Source organism: Lissotriton vulgaris, chromosome 3_1 (genome assembly GCF_964263255.1).
Source record: "Lissotriton vulgaris chromosome 3_1, aLisVul1.2, whole genome shotgun sequence".
In the NCBI taxonomy this organism is placed as follows: domain Eukaryota; kingdom Metazoa; phylum Chordata; class Amphibia; order Caudata; family Salamandridae; genus Lissotriton; species Lissotriton vulgaris.
In genome coordinates this window covers 1,409,622,046-1,409,646,075 of record NC_141689.1, presented here as the reverse complement: position 1 = coordinate 1,409,646,075, position 24,030 = coordinate 1,409,622,046, and the positions used below count along the sequence as shown (strand labels likewise).

The window sequence follows — 24,030 nt, the reverse complement described above, 5'->3', positions numbered from 1 at the left end:
TTCCAGTGGGCACAGCATCAGGGGAATCTTTCAGACTATGTTCAGATCTCGGGGGAACTGCACAACAACTGCCGTGGTGGCTAACAAACCGAGATGGGGCAGAGGCAGATTCCTCTCCTTTCCCCAACCATATTTAAGGGTGGTGACAGATGCATCACTCCTGGAATGGGGCAGCCATCTGGGAGAGGTGGAGATGAGAGGCGTCTTGTGTCTGGCAGAGTCCGGGCTCCATATCAACCTGCTAGAACTCTGGGCACTCCGACTGGCACTGAAGGCATTCTTTCTCTCTCTCAAAGGGAAAGTGGTTCAGGTGTTCACAGACAACAGCACTGCACCAAACAGGGCAGGGTGGGGTCGTGGACCCTTTGTAAGAAGGCTCTCCGCCTTTGGACATGGCTGGAACATCAGGGCATAACCCTGGTGGTTTAACACCTGCGGGTTCCCTGAATGCAAGGGCGGACAAACTCAGCCACCGGTGCTCGGTCGATCACGCATGATGTCTTCATTCATAGGTACTGCAAGGTCTCTTTTAGCGTTGGGGAGAGCCTTGGTTAGATCTGTTCGCCACTAAAGAGAATGCGCAATGTCTGCAGTATTGCGTGTGGAGTTTCCAAGGCGGCCCCCACTCAGCGACTCTTTCTATGCAAATGGAACTGTGGCCACCTGTATGCTTTTCCGTCTGCATCACTTCTGCCCCAAGTGCTCAAGAAGATTAAGCGCAACTGGGCCCAAGTTTTTCTTGTGGCTCCAGACTGGGCACAAAGAGTCCGGTACCCCGAGCTTCTAAGCATGGCCATCGACCCTCCGATCAGAGTACCCCTTTGGGAGGATCTTCTGTCGCAGCAACAAGGGACAGTTCTTCGCCCGAACCTGTCCACTCTCCACCTCCTTGCGTGGAGATTGAGCAGCGACAGTTGACAGCTTTCGACCTTCAGACTAAAGTCTGTGATGTCAACTTAGCAGTTAGCCGTCCCACCACTAAATCGGTATACGCCTGTAGTTGGAACAAGTTTGTGGCATGGTGCACAATAAAGGCTGTGGATCCCCTTTCTGTCCCTCTTTCAGAGGTCCATTTGTATATGCTTTCTTTGGCCCAGCAGGGCTCTGCTCTGGGCACTCTCAAAGGTTATCTTTCATCTATCTCTGCTCTTCTTCGGCTTCCAGATCAGCCATTCTTGTTAAAGTCTCCTTTTGGGAACAGATTCTTTAAGGGCATTACTCATCTGTTTCCTCCATCTCCCTTCATAATGCCCCAGTGGGACTCAAATCTTGTTCTCACATTTCTTGTGTGCTACCTTCCTTGTTCCATCACCTCTGCTCACAGGGTGAGTGAGCTTCAGGCTCTATCTTCCAAGACCCCTTTCTTCTCTGTGCATCCTGACAAAGTGGTGCTTAGGCCTTCATTCCTTCCTAAAGTGGTTACACCATTTCAGGTAGAACAATCTATCTATCACCTTGCCCACCTTTTTCCCGCCTCCTCACCCATCATCTGGACCCTAAATGTGCGCTGTCATTCTATCTTGACCTCACCAAAGATTTCCGGATGGACGATCTACTCTTTATTGGATATGTGGGTGCCAAGAAAGGCTGGGCTGTTCAAAAACGTACCATCTCTTAATGGGTAGTCTTTGTATTAAGATCTGTTATGCTTTAGCGAAGAAGGATCCTCCAGTGGGGTTGCGTGCTCATTCCTATAGGGCTACGGTAGCAACCACTGCATTGGTACGCAGAGTCCCATTCCTTGATATCTGCCAGGCAGTAACGGGGGCATCTCTGGACATGTCTACCAGACACTATTCCCTGGACAATCCAGTCCGGAGGGACGGCTATTTTTCCCATTCAGTCCTCCAGGACTTTCTCATGTGAACTTGGTTTGCAGATTCTCCTCTGGGATTGGTATTGTGTCCCAGGGGGGGGGTCGGCTATACTGCGCTCGGGGGACCCTTCTGACTCCCAGGGGGTAGGTTTTAAGGAAGAAACAGAGTCTTTTATCAGGGAACGTAAAGAAGGCTTTATTTTAATGTAACTCCGTCTTTGTCGACTCTTTATTCTTTCACTGGCAAATGCGGCAGAGTCAAATGGGGGTTTCCTCGTGGTATCCAGTTTGCGTCACAGGATTTACACAGGGCTACCTTCGTTTCTTCCGTTTCCGGCTCCGGGATATGCAAATAAGGGAGAGAGAGAGACCTCGTCAGATAACCATACTACATGGTAATAACGGAGGGCCGGGAGTGAGAGAAACCAGTGCTTGTGAGAACTCTGTACACTAGTGACAGGTAGTGCTCGTGAGGGAAGGGGGGAATGGAAGGGGGGAGGGAGACTGCACACTCACTCCGTAGGTTGGACCCTTTGAGCCACCCAACCCGCTACACGGCCCGTACCTGTTGTAGCCACGCCCCTCCAGTGGGTGCGTGGCGGGGCGAATCGTTGTATCGTTGGCCTCCTGGCTTCGTCTCTGGTCCGGGATTCCCGTCGCCTCGTCGTCCTCCTTCCTCTCTCGATTCACCAGCTTTCTCGTCTCTCGATTCCGCTTCCTCCGGGGGATCGCTGTCCGTCCTCTCTGCCGAAGATCTCGCCTTTAAACTTCCTTCCGGGTGTATGAGGGGCGGGGCGCCGTCATTCCATGGAGCAGAGTTAAAGGGACCGCCGTCCACAGACTGAGGGGTCCAATAGGATTCGTGTTCCTCTGTCCATCCGGGATACGGGGGCTGTTGAGAAGTAAAGGTTGCAGGTAACAGCGGCGTATATTCCCACCAAGCACCATGTTCAGTGTTCGCCCGGTATGCCCCGTCACATTTTGCCTATGGTATCTATTCGAAGGTAAGGAATCTACAACCAACAGTCTCTATAAGATGAACAAGTTACTTATCTTCCGTAACTATTTATCAGGTAGAGACGTATGTTAGTTGTAGATTCCTTACTGCCCCACCCATCCTCCCCGCTCCCTTACTATGCCCTAGTTGCAGAGCTCCAGTGGTCAGTGTCTTTGATGGCTCTGTGCTTCTGGCGTGGAAAGTCGTGTCAGAACTGACATCAACGCGCAGGGATGGTGTCTTAAGTAGGAACCCTAAGGTCATTCCGGCGACCATGACACCGACGATGGATGCGGAGTCGACAGACTCCACCTGCCGACGCGCTGGGGTGTTGCTGTAGAAAAATCTCTGGATGCAGACTGACACCTGGGGGAAATTCTATTCTATGATAAGCTAAGGAAACTACAACTAACATGTCTCCACCAGATACATCATTACCGAAGGTAAGTAACTTGTTTATTAGAAACAACAATGTAGATTGAGGTCCGTGTCTAGGCCAAAGGATTTTTTTGGCCAACTTTGTTAAATTATTTTGGTACTATCACACTTCACCTTTAAACCGTTTCCTGAGCCCAAAACAACATTTAATTCTAATTATGAACTTGTTTCCTGTACACTGATACTTGTTGTTCAATTTTTAGTCTAAAAGAAGAGCCCATGGAGTGTCACTTGATGCAGTGTATCACAACCTGAACAGGACAATTCTGTATCAGTTCTCGAGGGCCCATAGAACTGTTCCTCAGCAAGTAACCCTCCTGGAATCTCTACGAATCTTCACTGTCAACAGGAACATGATTCTGGGACCTGGGAACCATGACCAGGAGTTTGTTGGCTGCCTTTCACATTGTCTATTAAACCTGCATGAGGGAAAGTAAGATTTCAACTCTTTAAAGCATGCCTTTTCTGGGTGTAAAGTAATGTTTGTGGCTGTGTTACATGTGAAGGATATTTAGTTGCTTAATGATATAATTCTTTGTTGCCAGTGTTATTTTGTCCAAAGATTGGAACTTTCAAGGGCAAAACAAACCTTTTATTTGAATCCACATTTGTGTATTCCTTATTGCGAGTTTCCTCTCTATTCCCAACCCAGTATAAATTGCAGGTGGTCGGAATGCTGCAGATGAAAATTTAATTTATGGTAGTCCTAGGTACATCCTGCATGAATCAAGTACACCCATTCTGAACTACACTCAGTTCTCACTAAAGTGTTTTTTCCAAGTAACAAAGTGCATTTCCTTGTTTTAAAGTGCAACTCCACACTGAGCTGTCATATTCACCTCAAAATCGGAACTGGCATTAATGGCAGAGTCCTCAGTGGGTTCATATTGTTCTTGGATAATTGCTGGCAACTCCTAACAAAGCAACCACCTTTCCAAAGCAGCTACCATCACACAAGAAGTGCCTTAAAGCTACATTTTCTCTTTCACCCATTTCAAGTTTTACATCAAACCCTAACCTCTACCTTCAGCTGCACTAAAATGTCATACCACTTCTATGCTGATAACCTCAGTTGCATATGAAGTCTATTCCCCCAGTCACGTCTAATTTGTAGTAAATTGTTTTAGGAGATTGAAGACTGCATGTTGAAAACAACTTAAAACGTACCCTGATCAAAACTGAGTTCCTCCTGTTAATCCCTTACAACTCACTGACCTGATACTGCCTGGCAGCTTCTCATCCTGCAAGTGCACATAGAGGCAAAGGGAACTCAGTTTCAACTCTGACTCCTACATGTTATCATACATTTTATACCAGAACCAGACAGTGTAATTCTTGCAATACTTTATTCTGTCTAGACTAGACTGTAGCAGCTTCCTTCACAAACTGCTTTTTTACCCAAGTCATCTTAATGTAACCCTCTGTACCGCTGCTAGCTTTTCTATGGGAGCAAGATAATGTGATCACTTCTTACCCATCCTAAATGGCTCCCTATTGTGGCGAGGAGCATTTATATACACTGGCTTGCATCATACATTAAGCTGTTTCTCAGGACCCTCAACTACCTTGCACAAAAACAGATTCTATCTGGTGGACACTGCATCCATCAAAGTAAATACAGCCTCTTCCTGAAAAGGCCAACATTTAAAAATATATATATTTCTCAGGAAAAATACCTAAGGAGTGGAGCTCTGTGTCTCCAGCAATTAGAACAACACCATCTTATGATCTTCTCAAGAAAGAGTTGAAAAATGTGCTTCAAGCATCGCTTCCAGGCATGAGCGCTAAGATTTTGCTCTTATATATTTCATACCTCTCACCCTGTGTATCCAGCACATCATCCTACATGGTTCCTCACACATTTAACATTAATTATATTACATACTCTTGTCTACTATACTAGGTTATGTTATGTTACATTATTCCATACTTTGTTATATTGTAATATGCTTTACCATATTGCATATTACCTGTCTAATCTTAGCTGTTTCTTGTGTGAAGCACTTCGTCACGCTTTGGGTCTTGCCTGCACCTTAGAAAACTGCAAACAAATAAATGGTGTCAGTACTACAGCCCAGCCCTGGTGCTCTTTCACCTTGATATGGAGTTATTACTTTCTGGGCAATTGATAGCCATTATTCAATCTTTTACTGATTTGAATAGTGCACAGCACCAGCTATTGTTGCTGTGTGCTGTCTGGGAGCTGCGTCTTCCTTCTGAGGTCGCCTCAGGCAGACTATATTTGAATTCAGAACCCTCCCAATATGTGATGAAAAGCATGTCATGTTCGGCCTCGTATTGGAGGTAAAATAGTCCTTTAAGTTCAAGAACTTCCTGAGTTTCAGGCAATCACAGACCAAAAAGCATTCCATTGTGAGACAGACTCCTCTTAGACTGTCAACAAAGGTTCACCCCGCCATTTGCTAAGTATTGATTTGCCTTTTTCATATCTGACACAGTCCAGAGATTTGTACTTCGTGTTTGTAGTCCTCCAGTATTACTATGTCACCCCAGTTTTGATCAGACATAGGCACAAATTCTCCAAGGAGTTTCATTTAGACTGCTACCCTTTCCCGCTATGCCCATGTGCCTTTTCATTGATTCTTGTTCCCACTTACTTACCTTAGAGGTTTGGAGCTAGAGCCTGCTTCCAATTAGTTCTTTAACTACCTAGATATTTTTGCCTTCATGCTGGTTTTGCTGTATGTATTTTCCTCTTAGTTTTGTTCTAGTCTGTATGTTTGCCAAGCTGTACAAGATTTTATTTGTTGCCGTTGTAGGAAACAGTTTTTCTATATAGTGTACCAAAGTGAGATGCACTATGTAGAGAGGCCTTGTATCCCTTACTGGTGTATAGGGTCTTGCTTTAACAATCTCAAGGTGCTCTATTTGTGGTAGTGTGGTCGAGCAACCTTAGCCTTATCAGAAGGGAGTGTTATGCATTTGTTGCACACACAGTCAATAAATGGGACACAACCAATAAGGAAATCAGACACCAGTTTGTTCAAATAACACAGATTTTAATATAGTTTTAGACACCAAGATCTTTGAGATCAGATAAGTACTTTTCAAGTTAGATATTTTCAAAAACATAGAAACAACAGTTGTCAGATTTGAGGCATGAGCCTCGAATGCTGTAATGTTATCCTATAGTAGAATCGAAATTTGCCTAGCTTACGTAACGGTAAGTTTCAATTCTATTAAGGACACGGAGGTGAGGATTATGCTATATCTTCCTTCGCTTTATTAACATAAAGTCTCCACAGCAGCTTAGGAAAAGATATATAATAATAACCAAAAATGCTTTAAACATAAAGCATTGACGGAATGTTCAACAAATCAAACAACAACTCCCAAGAGTCTCTTTGTATAATGATAGTCCATAGTCCTTCCACTCTGTCCATCACCACTATAAATCCGGACTTCTCATCTTCTTCCTCCTCTTTCTTCGCGCAGATCACGCTTAAGCCTCATTGGTCCTGTTTAGCACCCTCGTTGCCTGTCGAAAAAGAAACAGCATCAGCGAGGTGGTCCAGGAATGCGACAACAAGGCGAGGAGCATTCAGTGACTGTTACAGTACCGACAACGTAAAGGAAAACGCTTTACTTACTGCCATACGGGTGGGAAGAGACACCACTGTAGCCTGGGTGGGATAATCCTCGCCTCTGTGTCCTTAATAGAATTGAAACTTACCGTTACGTAAGCTAGGCAAATTTCGATTCTATGTCAGGACCGGAGGCTTCAGATTATGCTAGTTCAAAGCTTACTTACCACCAACTGGGCCAAATCCACCACCGGCTTAAAATAAAACCTCTTAAAGGTGGAATCCGAGGACCAATCTGCCGCTCGCATCAGGTCCTCCAAACGAGCACCCACCGAGAATGCCTTAGAGGCCATGGCCCCCCTGGCGGAGTGTGCTCCAAAGAGAGAAGTATTGATGCCCGCTTCTTGCATGACCCACCGCACCCACCGAGCAATAGTGGGCGAGGAGACAGCTTTGTGTGGCTTCCGCAGGGCAATCAACAACTGACGCTCGCCCGGAGGGCGTAACTCCAAGGTCAGGTCCTCATATGCTTTGAGGCATTGCACAACACACAACTTAGGAGTGTCAAGAAAAGCTGGATATGAAATGGACCGCGACGACGTTTTAGTGCGTCGGCCCACGGTAAAAGTAACCCCATCCGGGGAAAAAATGCGTGCAGAGACATCCAGCGCGCGCACATCAGAGACGCGTCTACAAGAAACCAAACATAACAACATGGCCAACTTCGCCGACAGCTCCTTAAGAGACAGATAGGAATTGGCCGGCCAAGACCAGAACAAATTCAGAACCAAATTGACGTCCCAAAGGACGGAGTACCTGGGTTCAGGAGGCAACGCGAGGCGGATAGCCCGCAGAAGCCGACAAACAAAAGGGTGTTCCCCTACTGGGTGGCCATCGATGTTGTCGTGGCCTGCCGAAATCGCCGATCGGATAGCATTGATCGTTCTATAGGCCAAGCCCTTGTCGGCTAAATGCGCCAGGAAATTCAGCACGGGAACGAGGCCTGCGACCAAGGGATCCAAACCCCTTCGTAAACACCAACGCATCCACTTAAGCCAAGCGGATCTGTAACGCTTCGTCGTACTATCGGCCCATGCTTTGGAGAGCAAGTGCTCAGCCGACCCCGAAAGGCCTGGGAGCGTCCAGCGTCCCCTGAGAGCCTCCACGCCACGAGGCGGAGAGAGTTCTGCGTGACGAGGGGATGAGGTTCCTGATCCGGATTTGTCAGGAGCAGAGGAAACAGGGGGAGTAGGATTGGAAAATCCCAAGAAAGTTCCAGAAGAACCGGAAACCACACTTGAGACCTCCAGAGTGGCGTAACCAACACCAGCTCCGCTCCCTGGCGGCGTATTTGGGCCGCCGCTCGCATGATCATGGAGAACGGGGGAAACGCAAACGGCTGTTCCCGACTCCAATCCTGCAGAAAGGCGTCCGTGGCCTCCGCTAGAGGGTCCGGCCTCCAGCTGAAAAAACGCGGCAGCTGGTGGTCGAGACGGGACGCAAAGAGATCCACCGAAAAGGGACCCCAGAGAGCTTGCAGCCACCGGAAGACCTCCGGATCCAGTTTCCACTGGCTGGCGTCCCTGAGATGTCTGGAGTGCCAATCCGCCACCTGGTTGGACCGACCCGGCAGATACTCCGCCGTCACCGCAATGTGACGAGACAGGCAATAATCCCAGAAGTCCTTCGCCAGGTCCGCCAATGCGCGGGAACGAGGGCCTCCTAGATGGTTCACATAACGAACCGCCGAAATATTGTCCATCCGTAACAGGACACAGGCCTTGGCCGAATCCTTGGTCCAACAACGAACTGCGAAGGAGCCCGCCAGGAGCTCCAAACAATTGATATGCAATCGTTGTTCTTCTGAAGACCAGGCGCCGCCGGTGGAAAAATCCCCGCACCGGGCGCCCCAGCCCGACCTGCTGGCGTCGGACTCTATGATCAGGTCCGGAGCTGAACCGAAGATCGCCCGACCATTCCATGCCTCCATGTGAGACAGCCACCATGACATTTCCTCCTTCACTTCGTCCGTGAGGGGGACCCACTGATCGTAACTCATCCCACGGCGCAGATGTTGCGCCTTCAGACGTTGGAGAGCCCTGTAGTGCAGTGGGCCTGGGAAAATCGCCTGGATGGAGGACGAGAGAAGCCCCACCACCTTGGCGATATGTCGCAGGGACGTACGATCCCTCGCGATCGTCTGCCGAAGCAGGTGTCGTATCTTCGTGACCTTCCGACCCGGCAGGCTCAAGACCGCCTGCACCGAGTCCACCACGAAACCTAAAAAGGTGATCTTCTGAGTGGGAACCAAAACCGACTTGGAGCCGTTGACCACAAACCCCAGTCTCTGGAGCAGACCGACAGCTTGTCGCAGCTGGCCCGCCAACACCTCCGGGCACTGCCCCATGAGGAGGATGTCGTCCAAGTATACTAACATATGGACCCCCTGACTTCTGAGAAACTCCACTACCGGGTGGAGAACCTTCGTGAAGCACCACGGGGCCGATGAAAGACCAAACGGCAGCGCAGTGAACTCGAACACCTTGCCGTCCCACAGGAATTGTAGGAAACGACGATGAGGGGGGTGGATGGGGACGACCAAGTAGGCGTCCTTGAGATCCAGTCTCACCATCCAATCCCGAGGGAGGAGTACGTCTCGAAGGAGGTGGATACCCTCCATTTTGAAATGTCGATAGACCAACCACCCATTGAATTCCTTGAGATTGATCACAGGTCGCTTGCCCCCATCCGTCTTGTCCACTAAAAAGACGTTGCTGAGGAACCCGTGTGGGTGGCGCGTTGATAGGCGGATGGCCCCCTTGCGCAGCAAGTCCGAGACCTCCCCGTCTATCAACTGCGCGTCGGACTCCGAAAAGACCATTGGGCGCGGGGGCCTCGCTTGCGTGGGCTGGTCGTAAAATTCTATGTGGAACCCTCGTACAGTTTGCAAGACCCAAGCGTCGGCAGTGAGCAATTCCCACTCCCCGTAAAAACTTGCCAGCCGCCCCCCAATAGGAACTTGATCCAAACAAAGGACACTTACCGGGGGCATTTCCCTGTCCGGAGTTCTTCTTGAACCCTCTGCCGCCGAAGCGTTGCCCTCTGGTGGGGTAGAAGTTGGTATAGTTGGCAGAGGTCTGGTATTGACCTCTTCCGGAGCCTTGTCCCTTATTGTTGGTCTGCTGGCCACGGCCGATCGCGCGGCCCCTACCGCGACCGGCCCCTCCGGAGAAACGCTGGTGAAACACCCTCTTAATGCTGGACTGGGCCTTATCCAGCGACGTGAACATGTTCACGAACTTGCCCAGTTCCCTGATGAAGGGTTCGCCGAAGAGGCCCCCCTGGGCCACAGCACCCACCTCCGACGAGGCCAGGTCCCCCAATTTTGGGTCCAATTTGATCAGGAGCGAACGCCGCCTTTCCGTCGTCAGGGCACAGTTGGCGTTGCCCAAGAACACTATCACCCTCTGGGCCCAATTCGAAAGCACCTCCGGGGAAATGACGGTGCCATTCGCCCTAGCCTCCTCCGCCATATCGAGGATCTTCGTGGCGGGCCCAACCGCATCTAACAATTTGTCCTGGCAGGCCCGCCAGGACCGATCGATTCCCTTCCTGGGGTCCTTCATAAATTTCGCCAGGAAGGTGGCCATCTTGGGATCCAATTCCGGGATCATGGCCACTTTCCCTTCCAAAGTTGGCCGAGGGCACTCCCCACGCAGGCAACCCCTCGCCTCCTTCTCCAGGGGCTTGCGCAGCCTGCCCGCTACAAATTTCGCCACCGTCTCCCCCGGTGTCCAGTCCGCGGAGCGGGGGTGGACGATCTCGTCCGGGTCCAGCATGCCCGACTCATCTCGAGGCATCTCCTTGGCAGAGGGTGCCGGAAGCCAAGATCTTGTCGACTCCCCGTCGTCGTCGGTGTCCGGAGAGTCGTATACTGGAGAGGCGGGGGCCGTAGACACGTCCCCGGAAGCGCTAGGGTCTACCAAGGGCGCAGGGGGCACCGCCGTTGCCTTTGCCAGGAAGGCGCCCCGGAGACGCTCAAACGCGCCCCTGTCCACACCTTGGGCCTCCGATGACGGCCCCTCCTTACAAGGCCTCTTCGGGGCGGGGGGCAACCCGCCGGACGTCCCCGGGAGATCGGGGATCGGGGGCAAATGCGCCGATGCCAGCTTCGCGCATTCTTCCACGATGCGGGCGGAAAGGCGGTCTTCCATGGGGCCTACCACCTCCGTCACGCAGCGGTAAATCGAATTGTCCACCGCCTGGTAGAATTCGTCGTCCTGCAGATAGGGGTAAGGTTCCTCCTCGTATTCCCCTTCCATCCTTGAACCAAGGGCAAATCTGGGGCACCCTGTAGGGCGGCAGTCGAGATAGAACTCGGATATGGGCAGGCCAACCGGCTGCGATCACGTTTTTTGGCCAACTGACGTGGCAGGTGGGCTGCACCAACCCCCAAGCGCGCAGACCCTCCTCGCCGGGACCGGGTCTTCGCACCCCTCAAGCGCGCTAAGCCACACTTTGAATCAAGAGGTGCACAAAGGACACCCGAAGGTGGATCACGCGGTCAGAGCCGCAATACAGACCCCAACGGGGCGTCAGAAGCAGGAAAGTACAGACGCGGGGCACCAGGTGTCAGAGGGGTACGCGAGGGCTGGCTCCTGCGCAAGCAGACTCCACGGCGCGGCTCCTGGCACTGCGGAGGCGCGCCGAAGGGTCGGCGAGACGACAAGCCGCCCCCTGGCGGTCTACTCACGCACCGCACACAAGTGGGAAAGAAAAGGTCGCGTAGGAACGAAGAACGTTCCCGCGACCGGGGACTCTGTAAGGGAATAAACCATGCAGTGAGTCCCCCAACGATAGTACACAATACAATCAGCAATATCGAAAAAGGGAAAAAACATGAAAAGCACTTATCTGGCTGCGGGAGCAGCGAAGAAAGAGGAAGAAGATGAGAAGTCCGGATTTATAGTGGTGATGGACAGAGTGGAAGGACTATGGACTATCATTATACAAAGAGACTCTTGGGAGTTGTTGTTTGATTTGTTGAACATTCCGTCAATGCTTTATGTTTAAAGCATTTTTGGTTATTATTATATATCTTTTCCTAAGCTGCTGTGGAGACTTTATGTTAATAAAGCGAAGGAAGATATAGCATAATCTGAAGCCTCCGGTCCTGACATAGAATCATACATTACATAGGGTCCCTTTCAAACGACTTACAGGACTGTTCTTCCGGACTTAAGGTAAGTATGGGCCAAAGTCCAAGAAAGCTCCAACAGTTCAGTTCAAGGGGTGTCTAGGTGCAGAGGTGCTTTTCGCAGTGGTAGCCTCAAACTACACGTTGAAGTCAATAGGAAACAGTACCTGGAAAGTAAGTGGGAACTGAGGGACTTGTCAGGCAGAACCCAAAGGGGGCTTGATTCTTGAGGGTCTCAGGACCATAGAGACACAATCTGTTTCAATGGAATCGGGATGGGGGGGCTCAAGTGCATAGGTGTTTTGTGCGGCAGGTCGACGAGTTTGAGGCTCTCCCAGTTCTCTGTGCACCTGAAAAAGAGGGAAAGAGACACAGCAAGATGACTTCTGGTGTGGAGCTGGCTCTGTCAAAGTCCCTCGACGTGCAGGTAAGTTTTGGCGGCGGTGGTGTTTGACATGAACAAGCCTAGATGCTTGCAACAGGCTCCAGTACCCTGGGTACTGGTGTATGGAGACTCCAAGGAGGATAAGCATCTCGAAGATTGAATGGATCGTCAGGGCTGACCTCTTAGAGACACTGTAACCTCCTCCTGGGCTGCTGCTGCGTCAGTGAACCCGGTGGTCAGCAGATCGGTTACCCAGACTGTGCAGTCGGTGCCGGCAGGCTGCAGGGAAGTGGCTTCCCCACTTCAAGGGAGATGCAGGCTGGTTGGTGAAGTGCTTGCAGCCCTCAGGCTTTGGGTAGATGCAGAACTGCGGGTGAGTCAGGTCTTTGCAGTTGTCGGGACAGGAGAAGGCGGGCAAGGTTTGGTACCAAGTCCACAGTTCTCACATTCTTTGGCTCTTCTTTGTCTTCTTCCTTCTTTAGTCAGTCGAATCTGAGTTTCTGGTGTCAGGAAGCCACCTAAATACTAATGTTTGGGGCTTTAGGAGAGTGAAGGGTAGTAGCCAATGGGATACTTTTTTTTTTTTTTTTAAACCTTTTTTATTAACATTGTGCATCATAGAGTCATGACAGTAATAACATCAATAATCCTGTACAGTATCGATCATGGTACATTCAGCGGGCAAACATCATTTACACCGGGCATGGGACAGCATAGACGAATTCCAACATTGTTCCGGAGCCGTTAGCCACCGTGCCTGTAGCCATACCCCCGCCATCCTAGCTGTGCAAATAGCCGAGGGGGGGGGGCCTCCCCACCCACGCATTTAGGCATTCCCCCGGCAAGGGAGAGAGGGATCCGCGATGTCACCAGCCCTCAGCCTCCCCATCCCCGCTCAGTGACCCAACCTCGGCGCCCGGAGTAGCAATGCATCACGTGTGTGCCTAGTGTGTGTGGCCTCGCTCCGCATGCCTGGGAGCCACTCATGGGAGGGTAATGACGGGTGGACGTCTGCTGGTTAAGGGCCAGGTCTATCGCGTGGAATGCAAGTCAGTGAATGCTGTGTGGTGTGCACCTAAACGCTCATGGACCAGGTACCGGCTCCTCTTCACCAGAGGAGTCACTGTCGGCAGCCTGGGATAGCCAATAGGCCTGTAGGGGGGACCAGAAGTCACTGGGCCTACATCGGGCAGGCATCAGATCCGCATATACGCCGTGTTGGTCTTGGCAATATTTGAGGTCGTCCAACCATGCCTTAAACTTTGGTGCCCTCCCTCTCCCCCATCTGCACGCAATTCTCCGTTTAGCAAGAAGGAGTGCGAGATCGACAAACTTGCGATCCGATTTGGGAACGTGTTTGGTATATCCCAGCAGCATCACCATTGGCTCAAGGGCAAGAGGGCCATCGATCATCACCTGGAGCGCAGCATGAACCTGCTCCCAGTATTCCTGAATTACTCCACACTCCCAGGCCAAGTGGAGGAAACCTGCGCTCTCAGCACGGCACCTCGCACATCTGTCGTCATCCGATAGTCGAAATCGCAGCTTCCGAGCTGGGGTATAATAATACCGCTGCACAAATTTATAGTGGATAATTTTCAGTCTACAACTAGAGGAAATTCTCGCGGTAACCGAGCAGCAGTATCTCCACTGTTCATCCGTGAGTGCTGCGGGTAGGTCAGAGTCCCAGGCAGCACGTGCCTTGGACGGAACAGGGGGGCGTTGCTCTCGAATGGCCGAATATAGCTTCGACACCAAGTGTCTACCGTCCGAAACGAGCATGACGTGTAGCGGCAGGACCGTGCCCGGTTCCTCCGGGTAGCCAGGAAGTATCTCCTTCATACCCTGCCGGAGCCTGATGTAATAAAACACCTCCATAGGCGTCGGGGGATCAGCACAGAAGAACTGTTCCTTAGTGCGGAACTGCTTCTCATGAAATAGGTCCCCCCAGGTATGAAGTCGGATGCGGTTGCACATGGAATGAAACCCATTTTCTGTTAGGAGCGATAACTTCGGGTGATAGGAGAGGGGCATCGCCGGTGAGTATAGCATGGGGGCTTCCAGTAATCTAGTCACTCTTCGCCAGGCGTCCATGGTACAGGTAACAGTGGTGGCAGGCGTCTCAACGTCGCCAGGCGAGCCCAGCAGCATGCCCTTAAGCGGCAGCGGGTGAACTATCCAATCCTCTGCCGCCACCTGAGGCATAAAGGGAGTGGGGTGGACCCAATAGTAAGCGTGTTGAGCCTGAGCACTGAGGTAGTATACCTCCAAGTCGGGCACGTCGAACCCGCCCCTGTCATACGGCTGCGTCAATACTTTCCAGCTGAGGCGCGGTTGTTTCCCGCCCCAAAAAAGGCGAAGCAGTTCAGACCGAAGCCTCTTAAAAAAGTAGGCCCCCGGGTAGTAGGGTATATTTTGAAAAAGGTATAGGAAGCGCGGGAGGACAACCATTTTTATCAGGGATGCTCTCCCCGCCATCGACAGCGGGAGGGCCAACCAGCGAGTTACCGTATCGGCTAACTTGGAGATGGCCACCCCATAGTTCAGTCGGATCGTGTCCTCCTTAGCGAGCGACACAACAATTCCCAGGTATTTCAAGTCCGTGCTATACCACTCCAACGGGTAATCAAGCGGGAACCGGTGCACCGAGGGCGTGAGGGGGAAGAACTGCGATTTCTTCCAATTAATGTGCACGCCGGAGACTCCACCAAATAATACAAATTCTCTCAATAGGGGGTTGAGGTGTTCCTGCGGGCGTCGCACATACAAGGTAACGTCATCCGCATAGAGGGATATACCAATCTGTCTCTGGTTGCAATTAAAGGCGCTGTCCTTATGCAACTGCCGAATCCTGCAAGCCAGTGGCTCAATAGCTAGGGCAAAAAGCAGGGGCGACAAGGGGCATCCCTGCCGAGTCCCTCTCGTGATCGGCATCTGTGATGACAGCACGCCATTGACGATGACCCTAGCAACTGGAGAGGTATAAAGCAATGTCACCCAGGCAATGAAGATCCGGGGGAAGCCCATCCTGCCCAATATGGCCAGGAGATAGCCCCACTCCACCGAATCAAACGCCTTGGTGGCGTCCAGGAACACGGCAGCGACCGGCAGATCCGGCGAGATAGTAGGTATGAGGGAGAACAAAGTGCGGAGGTTGTGGGACGTAGCTCTCCCCGGGACGAACCCAGACTGATCTGGCAACACCAGTGTAGTCATAAGTAGTGATAATCTAGTCGCGAGCACCTTTGCTAGAATCTTTGCATCGCAGTTGAGCAGCGATAAGGGCCTGTAGGCGTCTGTATCTTTCGGGTCCTTCCCTGGCTTTAGCAGTGAAGTGATCGCCACCTCCCTCATAGAGCCCGGTAGTATCCCCTCCTCCAACGACTCCTCAAACACCTCCTTCAGCACTGGTGCCATTATGTCTATGTAACATTTATAAAATTCGGCCGGCAGGCCATCCAGCCCCGAGGCCTTGCCGTTGCTCAGTGACATGATCGCTTCTCGGATTTCGTCAATCTCGAAGGGACATCCCAGGAAAGCCCTATCACTATCACTCAGCCAACATAGTGCGATGTCATCGAGGAACCCTCCGAGGTCAACCTCTCCAGCCTGTTGTGTGGTATACAGCTGTTTATAATGCTGCAGGAAGGTGTCCTGTATTCCCTTAGTGTCCTGACAGGTTCTGCCCTCACCATCAGTGATTTCCAGTATGTGCGTGGCAAATCGCTGGTGCCTAGTGAGTGCCGCCAACACCTTTCCCGGCCTATCCCCTTCGCAATATCGACGAGCCGTCCAGTACTTGCCACGAAACTTGGCTTCCCTGGCCGCCTCCTCCTCAAATTTGGATAACTTGGCCCTGAATGCGATCGCCAGGTCAGGGGAAGGGTTTCCAACCATCTCCGCCTCCAGCGCTTTAAGCTCCGCCTCAATACTCGTCAGCGTGCGCACTATTCCCCTCAACACGCCGCAGCTTTTAGAGATTGTGACACCGCGCACAGTGGCCTTAAAAGCCTCCCAGATCGTTTCGACCTTGGCAACAGATCCCTTGTTCCTAGGGAAGAAAGCCTCGATTTCCTCCCCGAGTTCTTGTTTGAAAACCGGATCAAGTAGAGCTGAGGGGAACAGCCGCCACGGCGGGCGTACCCGTGCATATCCAGGCATATCCAGGACAGCCAGCACAGGACAGTGATCCGAGTATGTGCGAGGCAGGTGTCGCACCACGGTGACGCCACCAGCCAGACCCCGTGAGATGAAACAGTAGTCAATCCTGGCCCATGAGCGCGCATGAGTGGTAAAGCGGGTGCCCTCCCTGGTCCCTGGGTGTAAGTGTCTCCAGCTGTCAAGCAAGCCCGCCTCCGTCAGTATGCCCCTCAGCGCTTCTCTAGCTTTCGTGTTGTATTGACCGCTACCATCTGACCTGTCCATCCCCGGGTGTAGGGAGAGATTAAAGTCCCCTCCCCAGACTACGTGTGTGGCCTCGATCTCAAGTGCATGACCCCATAGTGACAAGAAGAACCCAGGTGTGTCGACGTTTGGTGCGTAACAGTTGATGAGCATCACTACATCAGTGCCCAGTCTACCCCAAAGGATCACGTATCTCCCTTCGCTATCTGTTCGAGTCCCCAGCCTCTGGAACGTCAACCGCTTATTAATCAAGATGGCAGTGCCCCTGGAGTAGGTGGAATAGGAGGAAAACTCTCTCACCGTCGCCCACCTGTGCGCAAACCGAGGGGTGCATCGCGGGTTGAGGTGAGTTTCCTGGAGCATAGCTATTTGCACCTGGTGCCTATCTAAGTACACCAGCACATTCCTACATTTCCGCGGGTCATTAAGGCCCCTGACATTCCAGGATATTATAGACACATTATTCAAAGTATGGTCACCCATGCTCATCATCACATCCCCGTAAACAACGATTGCAAAGAGTCCCGGCACACTGTGGTGCCGCATCCTGTACCAGATACCACATCTCACAGTACCGTCGTGTTACCTGATCATTCACGCTGACACATCTCACACGTCCAGACTCAGCGCGCTTGCTATGACTACCATCCGCACAATCATTCATTCCCTCAACTTTCCCCACCCCAACATGTGAACATCCCTCCTCACTCCGCTCACAGCAACAGAACCCCCATACCCCATATCCTCCCCCATCCCACTGAAGCAACCCAAACTTGCCAGTATTACGGTCCCTCCCCCCCCTCCCAAACCCCGTACTCAATAACCATAGTACAACCATGTGGGGAATCCCCTCCTGGGGGCATCAGAGGTGCACGTTCGCTCACCCCAATACTCCCCTCCCCTCCCGCATATACCATATGGGGAAGACAGAGAAGAAGGGGTGGTGCCTGGCCCATAGTAGTCCCGCAGATATGAGCCACAACAAAGGACCAACAGTTTCGGACCCACAACACTCCAATTGTAGAAAACAACAACAACTTCGACGGCCCCGTCCCTTCACAACTGCCACCTACAAGATCACATGCAGTACCATCAGTGCCTGCTCCTCAAGCACCAGTCATTCAAAGGAGTAGTGCGCACCAGCTGGGTCAGCAGTCTGCTGGGGGTCCATGGCGCAGAAAGGCAGATACCCAAATCAAATGGCGATGGCATCGTCAGCAGAGCCCAGCCCACAATCCAGCAGTGCTAAAGGGAGCGAGTGGCATAAACATCATGAGGGCGCCGCCTCAAGTCATTCATCCTGTTCAGCAGGATTCCCTCCCGCTACATCCTCTCCCTCGTTCCGTCTGTCTCTCCTGTCAGTGCGAAGCCGTTTAACATAATCCTCAGCGTGTTGCGGCTTCGTGAAGAAGTGTTGTTTGCCCTGATGGGTCACCCGGAGCCTGGCCGGGTACAAAAGTGCGTAGTCAACCTGCAAGTCCCTCAATTTCTTCTTCACGTCCAGGAACTTTCTCCTCTGGTCCTGTACCATGGGCGTGAAGTCCGGGTAGAGTGAAAACTGCACGCCATCACAAGACAAATTCCGATGTGTGCGGGCGGCTCGAAGAGCGACGTCCCTATCGCGGTAGTTGAGTAACCGGGCGATGATAGGCCGCGGTGGTGCTCCTGGCTTGGGGACCGGGCCCAGGGACCGGTGTGCTCTCTCAACTATGAATTGGCTCGAGAAGGCCTCCTTGCCCACAGCCGTGTTCAGGATATGTTCGACATAGTCCTCCATGCGCCCTGTGTTGGTGGACTCCGGAACCCCCGTGACGCGGATGTTGTTGCTTCTACTTCTCGCCTCCAACTCCTCGTTCTTCGCTGCTATCACTCTGAGGATGTTGTCCATGCGGTCGAGGCGTGTGTCGTGCGTCGCAGCAGTGTCCTCAGCAGTGGAGATGCGCCGCTCCGCCTCTGACAACCGTTCTTCGTGCACCTCCACTTTTTGCACCACGCCGTCCATCCTAGAGGACAGCCGATCCACCTTCTCCACGACAGTCGCGAAGCCCTGCCGCATTTCCTCTATGATCAGGCGCAATTCAGGCGTCATGACCGCAGGAGGGGCCTCGGCACTTGGCTGTCCCGAGGTGCTCCCGGCGCCCGTCGCACCACGCGTTGGTTTCTTTGAAGTTGCAGGTTCGAAGGACAGTTTAGGTTGCTTAGCGTCGTTCTTACCCATGGTGACCCAGCTGTTGGCACCCAGTGGCGGCAAAAGGGTGGCGGGCTCGCCAGTCCCCTGGAGCTGAGCTGTCTTGAAGTGCGTGTCCCAACGTGAGCACCCAGATATAAACCTGGCAGCGGCTTATCAAGGGGGTACAGGCGACCCCCCCCCAGTCTTGGGATCCGATTCTGTTCAAAGCACTAGCGCCCGCAGCTGAGCTGTCTTGAAGTGCGTGTCCCAGCGTGAGCACCCAGATATAAACCTGGCAGCGGCTTATCAAGGGGGTACAGGCGACCCCCCCCAGTCTTGGGATCCGATTCTATTCAAAGCACTAGCGCCCGCAGGTGTGTCGTAACCCCCTGGGGTCCAGCACTGCCGCCCGCCAGTGCACCTCAGGCTAAGGAGATTAGTGAAGGCGAGCCCAGTGCATGAATGTCACAGCAACAAGCATCGGTGAGGCTCCGCCAGTAGTGCCTGCAATCGCCGGTGGCACCACTGGCCTCTGGGAGTGGGCGCAGCTATTGTCCCGCCTCAGTCCGGGGAGAGCCCTCCAGGCGAAGGGATGTGCCCTCGGGGGCTTTCGCCGCAGCTTCCGCCGGGATTAGGGGCGCAGACCGGCGCCGCAGCAAGGGAGCCGACACAGTGAGCAGCCCTCCCCCTCGTTGCAGCGTTCACAGGGGGGGGGCAAGACTCACCTCCGCCCGTCCACGCTGGGCGTCCAGCAGGGCTCCCGCAGGTCCAGCCGGGTAGCGCGGCGCCGAGGCCTGGCCGCCTCGTGTAGAGCAGCGGTCTGTAGTGGCACAGCTCCCGGTCCCGGTCAGCGGCCCGCTGCAGCAACACACCTCGGCGCACCTTCAAATCGCCACAACTCGGGTCCCGAACATCGGATCCTCCCCAGATTCGGACCGGAGCTGTAGCTCGGATATATCAAGCAGCGGTGCAATCCTCAGGCATCCATCTGCGGGGAAAGCGGAGCAAAGTAGGATTATGCTGGCCAGGCAGCCAGAGCCTCACAGAGGTGCGGCCATCAGCTAGTGCGCCCTCTAGCGCCCCCCAGCCAATGGGATACTTACCCTTGGAGCTACTTCACTCCCTATATGACTACTTCCTGTGGGGAGTGGCAATAATCATGTCCCAGAGTTCCTAATTCTGCTAAAAGCAAGATGGCTGAACCCTTCGTTCATGGAGAACATCAGGTAGCCCACCTTAGGGGTGTGACTAGCCTGGTGGTGAAACACACCTGCTTCATAGCTAATTTCCCACCTGTGCTGGTGCAAAATGGGCCTCAGAACAGGAGGTGGCATCTCCCAGGTCTGGAGGAAGCCAGGGTCACATATCAAAGGCAGCAGGGACTTTGAAGTCCCTGGCTTTGATATGCTAAATCAAAAGCCATCCTGCTGGAGAAGGTGTGAACACCTTCCTCTGGAGTAGGTATTGTTTCTGGCCTCAGAGAGAATGGACTCCCACCTGCAGGGGGTCAGAAACTCATTTGTGTTGACAGGCTGGTCGATACCAGTCAGCTAGTACACTAGATAGCTGTAGATTGTTCAGGGGGCACCTATAAGGTGCCCTCTGAGTGCATGTCATAATATATCTGGTACTGGCAACAGTAAAGATAAGACAAGGTGTTTGATACCAAACACCACAGGTTTCAGTAAAGCCATCATGTAGCTGGGGAACTCCTAATGACCAGTGCCCAGTACATGTACTTAAGATGGCTTCCTTGTAACATCTAGTAATTACACTAGACCGCACAGGGGCATATCTGCTCATGCAGATATGTCCTCAGATGTAATATGATGCACCCTGCCTTAGGGCTACAAGGCCTACTGTAGGGGTGATCTACATACATTAAATATGTTGACCTTGGCATGGCACACAGTGAGTGTGCCGTGTCATTTTTTTTACTCATGGTGTGTACCATGATACACAGTCTGCAATTGCAGCCTGCAAGCAATTTGTAAGGGATGTCCCTTACGGTGGTATAATACATACTGCAGCCTTAAGAACCCTCTTTGGTACTGATACCCGAGGAACCAGGAGTACCACTTTCTAGGGATTTGCAAAGTGTGTACCAATAGTGTGCCAATTAGACCAATTTTCCTTGTTTTTAGGGGAAGAGCACTGGCACTGGGGCCTGTTTAGCAGGGACCCAGTGCACATCAGTCGAAAAACATTTTTACCAGTAGAAAAAAGTGTGGGTGACCATGACAAAGAGGGGCACATTCCTACAGCCAAGTTCCTCCTCTTAGAATGCTCCCATCACATGTTAGGCTGACATAGTTTGGCATCTGCTCACATGCTAAATCTTTATATTTTTCTTTAGCTATGTTGATGGCTTTGGACTAGAAGCTGAAGCAAGAATGACTACCTGGCATGTTATGATGGCCCCTGATGTAGAATCTGATGGACTATGCAATCAAGATCCTGGTGAAGGTAATATTAACATCCACGTACAGCTTCCTTCATCTGCAGTTTGAATTACAGAGAACAATGCTAACATGTAAATAAACTGAGTCTAACAGATTCTAACAATGCCAACATTGATTGTAAGTTTACTCTCAGATGAGGCTGATTAATTGAATCTACCTTATTTGTTGCTTTAATATAGTGCCAACGTTATTATGTGACACCTCCTATACTCAAACAAGATTTTCACACAAATGTACAAGAACTCAGAAATTCTGTGGGCATATTCTCTTGGGTTTCCAGTTCAATTAATGTTTTTGACTTGCGTGCAGATATCTATTGAAAGAGGTCTTCTGTATTTAAGAAGTGGTGGATTATAAAAGAAATACATGGGCACATTTTTCATGTATATATTACATATGTTTGTGTGGGATGCCCTTCAAAATATAGGTCAGTGTACTATTCTGATGTTCAGTTTTAAATGAATTAGTTAAGTGTTAGCTCCAGTTTTTCCTGAAAGTGATAATTAATGCTTCTCTCTGATTATGTGACAACAGTGCGACAAATATGCAGTGTATATAATTGTCAATACAGGGCCTTGATGACTGTCATCTGCTTTTCTTCTTGACTTTATTCGCCGAAGACCGGAGTTTCTTCCTTTGAAAAGAAGTTTAAGAAAGCCAGAAATATTTATTTAGTTTTTTTTGTTTTTGTGATATTTCTTGACTACTTGTTGTTTCGGACGTTTGGCTTTAGGAAATGCAGGAACGTCGTGCCTGATCCCCATGTACAGGGCTATTTTTGACCACAACTACTCTTCAGTTAAATTCCACGATACTATGCATAAAACAATAATTAGAAATACTGGCCACTTATCTAATAGGTCTGTCCTAGATCTCTGTAATCTGTTCTAAGGTCACAATGAAAGGTCAAAGAGGAGTAATTTCTTGTTCAGTAAATGATGCCTCCCATCATTAAAAAAAAAAAAAGAACAAAAACAAGGTAACATTTCATTTCCTCTCCAAAGCATCAATTCAGTTTGGACTTGAAGATGCTGTTCTAGAGATCCACTGTACTGCAGAGATCATATCTCTCTTCAAGCTAATTCCAGTCCTCCAAATGATACATTCAGTATTTTTTCTACCTGAAGCAGTTTCAGGCTTTTAAGTAGACTGCTTTTAGAGTGTTTGATGTGGTGGCCCTTCCTCTTTCAGCGTTTGAGACTATTGCAGTGGATGTCAGTCCCACCTGGGTGCTGACCTGTTCCCACTGTTGCTTTGCTGAAAGTAAACCCAATGCTTCAATCCCAGCCACGTTGCCTTCGGTACACTGAGGATGCTGACCCTCCTCTAGCCCCGTTCCTGGTCTTTGTGCTTTATGTGATGGTGACTCTGCTCTGAACTGCACTGTTCTTATATGTTTAACCAATGAAGCCAAGGAGATACTTAGTGCGGCGTTTGTTGAGGAAGATCCTTCCCCTCATAATTTAACCAGAAATCCTGTTTTGTAAACTGTTAATGATTTTTATAATCCTTGGCTGGAAGAACTTTTCTTCCCTTTACGTTTGCTGTTCAGAGTGATAGAGATGCAGATTCTTTGAAAACATTTTGCCCATTTTTAAGATTAAAACAAACTCCTTAAAAGGTATTTGGGTTGTGGTTGATCAGTTTGGGATTTTGCTCCTATTTTACAGAGGCAGTGATATAATCATGCTCTCTGCAGGTCCCAAACATTGATAACGTTTTTTACAGACCTGTAGGTCTAGTGGCTTAAATAATCTACTCAACCCATCTGTGATGCTGTTGGTGCATAAACTAGTCTCAAATTGTGTGATACTGGGCAAATATTTTATTGCACCTTGAGACCCTCACAGGTGATTTGCAGTGCCTTACACATCTCTGATTGATTGATTGATTTTATAGGCCCCTTTTTCTTCATTATTCCATATGAGAGCACATTCGAATATGTGACTTCAGCATGTCGGCTGTACAGAAAAACTCTTGTTTGAATAAATAAATTAAACATTTGCTCATGTATAATAAAAGTCTAGCCCACACCTTTAATACATATATTACTAAAGCATGATGTGGTAGCGAAATATCATTTACAGACAGGCATTCTCCATTGCAATGGCTACAAACTATCCCACTGACATTAATGTTTACTAATAACACTAAACCCACACAAGCAGTGTGTGGAAATCGTTTTTATGGAAATATTTATAATTTGCACATCACCAAGTAAAGTGTTCCGATTAGTTCTGAGGAAACCGTAGTAGCAGCTACTAGTTTCATGATTTTAACACCTTGGCTGCTGTGACTTTTCCCCTCCCATGCTTGATCCTTTGTTTTCCCATTATTCATGACGAGCTCAGCTCGTCATCAGCACAGCTCAACTGTGCCTCATGACGAGCTGAGCTCGTCATGAGCATCGAAAGGGTTAAGGGTCCTACTGTTCAAACAAGTTACAATAATATACACTGTTATAATGTAGATCATTCCAAGAAATGGAAAGGCAAAATAGAGTAAGAGAGAACTGGTCTTCAGATATAGGACAGGAGATATTAGATGAGCAATGGACATACTGCTGTTTACAAACAAAAAGGAATTGGCAAATGGAAGCCATAGGATACTGCATTA

General features: G+C 50.6%; 1 protein-coding gene across 4 annotated transcripts in view; it reads left to right on the top strand.

Moving 5' to 3' along the window:
- The window catches only part of WDFY3 (WD repeat and FYVE domain containing 3), a 2,050,643-nt gene that overhangs the window by 1,266,865 nt on the left and 759,748 nt on the right, over nucleotides 1–24,030 (top strand). For all 4 annotated transcript variants that reach the window (XM_086961876.1, XM_086961875.1, XM_086961873.1 and 1 more), the window contains 2 exons: nucleotides 3,455–3,684; nucleotides 21,309–21,418. In XM_086961876.1, the coding sequence (XP_086818002.1) occupies nucleotides 3,455–3,684; nucleotides 21,309–21,418 (340 nt within the window). The remainder of the gene's footprint in view (nucleotides 1–3,454; nucleotides 3,685–21,308; nucleotides 21,419–24,030) is intronic.